Source organism: Ptychodera flava, unplaced genomic scaffold (assembly GCF_041260155.1).
Source record: "Ptychodera flava strain L36383 unplaced genomic scaffold, AS_Pfla_20210202 Scaffold_35__1_contigs__length_1935909_pilon, whole genome shotgun sequence".
NCBI classification, from domain to species: domain Eukaryota; kingdom Metazoa; phylum Hemichordata; class Enteropneusta; family Ptychoderidae; genus Ptychodera; species Ptychodera flava.
Genome location: NW_027248357.1, coordinates 1624094 through 1630504, shown reverse-complemented (window position 1 = coordinate 1630504; position 6411 = coordinate 1624094). Strand labels below are relative to the sequence as shown.

The following is a 6411-nucleotide window of genomic DNA, read 5'->3' as shown; positions in this document are numbered from 1 at the left end:
TTAAAATGACTTGTTGGGCTATCTGATTAGGTGTACTATGCTTTTGTGCCAAATATGGGAAATAAACATTCCAAGAAGGATAACAGTCGATGTCACATCCTCATTCATTGGGAAACATTTGTGCGGCAAGGAGGTAATTCTCGTATCTACACTACACAATCTGTCAATCATGAAGAAGGTGATTCAAAATGGCGACCCGACAATGCAGCGACAAGCTTTCTTTGTTTTTCTTCAATCAAAACATGTACTAAATAGTCCTAACACATCACTTTTTGCAGGATTTGTTTACTCTGAAAATGCAAGGGAACATTGGTCGATTGCATCATTTGTCTCATGCTCCAAGGAAATGATAGTTCTGTCAAAAGTTGACGTCCAACCATGGAGGGAGAAAGAAAGACTACCTCAATGGTCCAACACAGCTACACTCAGTGTGATAGTTTTAAGACAGGGTAGTGAATTTTGTTTAATGCAGTTTCATAAATGACAAGCACTATGAAATCTTATTACCATAACTTTCGAAACTTTATTGTGTTTATCCTCAAAATGTTAACATGATGGAAATCATATGTAGGGGGGCAAGTTGCCAAATTTTGACCCCAAGCTTTAATGTGTAGCAATCGGACTGCTATCACAGTAATCGACATCGTATTTGGAATGTGATTAGGGGCTAAATAATTTGAAACTTCAAACTCAGATTTTCATTTTCGATGTGTCTAAAAACTGAATGTAATTTTTCGTGATAATTAGTTACGTTTAATCCATAGACGACTCAACCATATTTCGAAGTGTTTGGCGCTTATCTACCGGACATATGGGCTGTCTCTGTGTGTTGCTTTTCGCACCTTTTGTCATACGTTCTGGCTAACTTCGCCAAATTTGTAGCGCCCTGAATAGCTTCTACTAAAAATCTATCCAAAACGGGACAGCAGTATCACTTCACTTAATATGAGGTCACATAACTTGTTAAATGCTATCATTACAGAGCAAAATGAGTACGACAAACAGCATGTGATTGAATGTCATAAAACTGAGGTGGTCCGAAAACTGTCACACTGAGTGCACTGTACTACTACTGCAGCTACAACATGCAATGCATTGAACCGAAACACTCAGGCGCAGGATTGCTCCACTTTTTATAAAATAAAATCGACCGTGAAAAGTTTAAACTAAGACTGATACTGTCTTATTTCATACAAAGATATGAATCGTAGCCTCATCGTACTTTCCAATCTGTCCCGAGTATTCTATTGCTTTGTCTACTTGCCCTTTGTCCTTCAGAGTCAGAATCTGACTCTGATTTGGAACCACTCATCCCGGATGCCTGGGGTTGCCTATGCGCCTTCAAGCTAATTCCCCTCGAAATCACTAGAATTCTGGTCAACATAGTCTTCGCCGGAAGCAACTTAACAAGTCCCTGCAGCTGGACCGCCGGTGCGGCTTCCTTGCCAGTGTTTACTGGGCGTCTGTGAGCAATGTTTATATAGCCGACTTTGTTTGTGGTCTAATTTATGCAAGGACTGCTAAATACACTCTAATTTATGCAAGAACTGCTAAATACACTTTCATGTCAATAGCGTGGTACAAATGACGTCAATTGTATCTGTTGGTCAATATGCAAATACTGCTGCCTGGCTTGGGTGCGAAGAGGCCACCTGATCACCAGGCATGAAACAGGAGTCAAATTTCACCATTTGCACACATCTTTCTGAACTGACACAATATGCAATCCATAGACAGGTCCCCTAGCTGAGTTTTTGAAGGGAAATCATAAAAACTTTGGAAATGATGTCATAGGCCCTTCAAGTGTATACTGTGTGACTATACCTCTAACCCTATCACTGTCCCTATACAGCCATTTAATGCTGTATCTGTTCTCAGGAACATTCACGAACGTTCATTTACTTTAAGCATTGGATTAGGTCTAGCAAATCTCTCTAGCAAAACACTGGAACCAATGATGTCATAAATTGTCTTTTTGCCATACTGATGAGCCTCTTTGTACAGCAAACGTTACTGAATATTTCAAAAACACAAAAACTACTATCAACCCACCTACTATAAGAACACAAATTAAATATGTGATGAGAACACAATTAAAAGTCATAATCAAATGCAGTTTAATTACAGCCATGCAAAAAAGTATTACTACTCCTGATGAATTTATAGGAAGCTGGAAGATTTAATGTCTGCACCATTGCACTTTATAAAGAAAAATAACTTGAGTCAAACATTTCTTGATACACATGATATTAACTCCTTGAAAATATTTGATGATACTCAGTCAAACATTGCAACACTCATGACTTAATAATGTAGCAATGTTTTGACTAGAGCATTTATCAAAGGAAAACCTGAGCTAGAAACTCCAAAATACAGTTATTAACCAGTACTGTCTGTAAGGTTATGCATAGTGTTATCAGAGTACAGGAATGTAGCAATACCAAGACACCATTACTGACTGTGTTCCTTTTCTTCTCGAGCTATTTGCTGCAACCTTTTTGCATAATTCTGTGCCATTGAGTTTATAATTGATATCACAAAATAAGTTACCATAATAATGATTAGCTTTTCAAAGAACCATGACAACCAGTTTGAATTCTGCAAGATAAAAATGAGAATAAATTATGTCATTTGATAAATTCAATTCTGAAAATTTACAGTGCACTGCAGTGATACCATTGGTACAATAACGTTGATGAACGCGGAGATTACACTTTAGCAGTATAGACAGGGAAACTTATTATATACCTCAAGACACATTCCTATGTGACATTATGGGAAACAAACACTCACATATGCCCAATTTGATTTACTGTATCATGTAAAGGCACACAACGTTCAAATATGGGGAATTGCATGCATATATATCTTAAAGGGACAAAGTCGCCCATTTTGCATGAATTTTGTTTGATACGAGATACTACCGGTACTTATATTGTTTGACATGTTGAAAGATACTGAATGAACAGGTGACCATGCATATATTCAACCCTGGTTTTAGACAAATTAAATTAAACCATTGTGAAAATAAATTAATGGTCATGACCATTAATTCATTTTCGCACTGGTTTAATTTGTCTAAAACCGGGGTCGAATATATGCATGGTCACCCATTCAGTATCTTTCAACATGTCAAACAATATAAGTAGTATCTCGTATCAAACAAAATTCATGAAAAATGGGCGACTTTGTCCCTTTAACTACCTTCATTCTGGCTACTATTTGCATCGCTATCAGTGAACATTCCATTTGTTAAAAAGGCCAGTGCAAGGTCTGAAAATGTTCCCCAGTATGATCATACGGTAGTAGCGACATTAAAGTTGGCAACCTCAATTGATACTTCTCTTGAAATCTAGTGTAAACTATGTGTGCTACAATGTACTAATAATCATTACTATAGTGAAAGATGAGAATGTTAAATGAAAGAATATAATCAAACCGAATAAGATCATGGAATGCTAAATGGACCAAGCCATCTACCATTGCTCAGCATCAAGTACAGTTTATTTTATGTCATTAAACATTATTTAAGGTAGCCAAGTTGTATATTTTTACCCATTGCAAGTATTATATATCACCTGAAAGCTATTTCAATAAATTTTTTGGTTTCATCATGAAAATTATTGAGTGATGAATATTTATGAAGAGTTTAGTGAAAATGTAAAGAAATTGGGCAAACTGACGTAAAACAGTTTAAGTCAGAGAGGAAGCAGTTATTGTCTAGGTATCAACGAGCACTTTAGAATACTGGCAACAAAAACATGTCTCAGATTTTTGAAAAGGCCTTAGTTTTTTTCACAGTGTTGAATCAAAGTTTATCAACTGATTAGTCTCACAATGCTGTCTAATTAAGTAGCGATAATTCAACCAAAAATCTTAATACTTGTGCCAGCAGCTTACTGACTACGCATGCGCAGATTCATAAATATACTATGCGAGTAATCGGAAGTGTACCCTACTTTCATGGGCGCCGCCATGTTTTTTTGAGTACTCATAAATAAACAAATATGAAACGTGCAAATTATTATTTTATAACATGCCATTTATAGAATATATCTCTTTTATTAGCCAGTAAGTATTATTATCCACCTTGTCGCTGATACAAAATATCATTAATATCACGCCTAAAAATGGGAAAGGAAGAAAACTGTCTTGCATATGAACGGGGCATATGCAAAGAATGCTGGGATTTAATTTTCGGAAAGCGCCCCCTGCTGTCAATAACTAGATTCAAAATTACAAGTTTTTAGTCAGAACGCTATAGTTTTCAGCTTGCAAGCGGAAGTAGGCAGTGTGGTTACCATTGCAATGATAATGATGGCAAGATAAGTCCCTTGTTTAACACAATACACTGTTATCATGGTAAAATTTGCAAATTTTTGTCCAACATTTTAACACATTACAGAAAATCTATACCTGCACTGCTGCAGGGTTTGACGTCGTGTACGTACGTGAACTGCTTTCATTAGAGGTAAACTGGGCATTGTTGTCATACAAACGTATATGAAGTAACAATTAATTCTATTTTATCATGAATCAATACAAATAACATTGCTAATCTTACCCAGTGGCGCGACACCTAGGGCTGAGCCCTATATAATATTAAACAAGCGACCTAGCGGCCGATATAGCTCCGCTGTGTTTATGTAGAGAATAACTATTTTTGACACATGTTGATGAGGAAGGTGGAAATCTTTGATAGCTCAATGCAGTGGCCAGAAAAAAGTGGCTAAAATAAGCTGCAAAAATACACAATTGAAGATTTTATCATACTTTGAATATATCACATCGGATCATCCCTAAGAACATGTCAATGAAAGCTATTTGATGAGTAGTTTTTTGAGAATAAAATTTTCCGACCAAAAATGGCAACAATTGCCCCCCAAAATAAACATTGCAGATTTCATCATTATTTCAATAAATATCGTTTAGTTCATCTATAGAAACCTGTATACCAAATTTCAAAGCTATCAGATGAGTAGTTTTGGAAATACACATTTTTTGACCAAAAATGGCAAAAATTGCCCCAAAAATACAAAATTACAGATTTCATCAGAAATTCAATATATATTACTTAGCTCATCTGTAGAAACCTGTATACCAAATTTCAAAGCTATCAAACCAGTACTTTTTGAGAAATACATTTTTTCACCAAAAATGGCAAAAATTGCCCAAAAATTACAAAATTGCAGATTTCATCATAATTTCAATAAATATCATTAAGGTGATCTGTAGAAACCTGTATACCAAATTGCAAAGCTATCAGATGAGTAATTTTGGAAATACACATTTTTTGACCAAAAATGGAAAAAAATTGCCCTAAAATACAAAATTGCAGATTTCATCATAATTTCAGTAAATATCATTTAGTTCATCTGTAGAGACCTGTATATCAAATTTCAAAGCTATCAGATGAGTAGTTTTGGAAATACACATTTTTTGACCAAAAATGGCAAAAATTGCCCCAAAAATACAAAATTATACATTTCATCAGGAATTCAATATATATTACTTAGTTTATCTATAGAAACCTGTAAACCAAATTTCAAAACTATCAGACCAGTACTTTTTGAGAAATACATTTTTGACCAAAATCTCAAAAATTGCCTTAAAAATGCAAATTTGCATATTTCTGGACAATTTGAACAAATCTGAAATAGATCATCCCTAGGAACACATGTACCAAATATCAAAGCTATCTGACTGGTAGTTTTGAAGAAGAAGATTTTTAAAGATTTTTTTACCAAAATGACAAAAATTGCCTTAAAAATACAAATATGCAAATTTCACCACAATTTGAACAAATCTGACTGAAGTCACCTTAAGTAAACTGCATTCATAGTAGAAGATTTTTTTACCAAAAACAGCAAAAAAATGTCCAAAAAATACAAATATGCAAATTTCACCATGATTTTAACAAACTGAAGTGAGGTCACCCCAAGTGAACTGCATATAAAATTTCAAAGCAATTCAACTTGGGGTTTCAGAGGAGAAGGCAATTGTTGACTGACGACGACGACGGAAAATCAACCTATAAGCTCTTGATAAGCTCCGCGTCGCTGACAGCGGAGCTAAAAATACCGCCAATGGCACTTGGACATAATGAACGCCCAGTAATATCGGCATTTATCAACAACCCCACTCACTGTGAAATTAGGCGGACCATGAAGTCAATGTGCAACATATAGCTGATTTTTCACATTGCGATTTTAAGCCCATTTTTATGAGAAAAGGGACATGTATATGTATATGGAGAAAAAACTGAAGACATATTTGTGAATGGTTTGTTGACCAAGTGACAATCATGTATGCATCTCTTGAAAATTTTGTGGTTATAAGGTATAACAGTAGCATAAGAATAATGAGGTTAGAATAAGTGTAGTAAAGCTATGTTGACAGTAATTAAGATTA

The 6411-nt window shown here is 35.1% G+C and overlaps 1 protein-coding gene across 1 annotated transcript in view; it reads right to left on the bottom strand.

Moving 5' to 3' along the window:
- Positions 1–734: 734 nt before the first annotated feature.
- Positions 735–6411, bottom strand: part of LOC139127741 (vacuole membrane protein 1-like) — a 74606-nt gene continuing 68929 nt past the window's right edge. Inside the window, exon 6 of the mRNA XM_070693631.1 lies at positions 735–2598. Coding sequence (XP_070549732.1) covers positions 2452–2598 — 147 coding nt within the window. The 3' untranslated portion in view covers positions 735–2451. The remainder of the gene's footprint in view (positions 2599–6411) is intronic.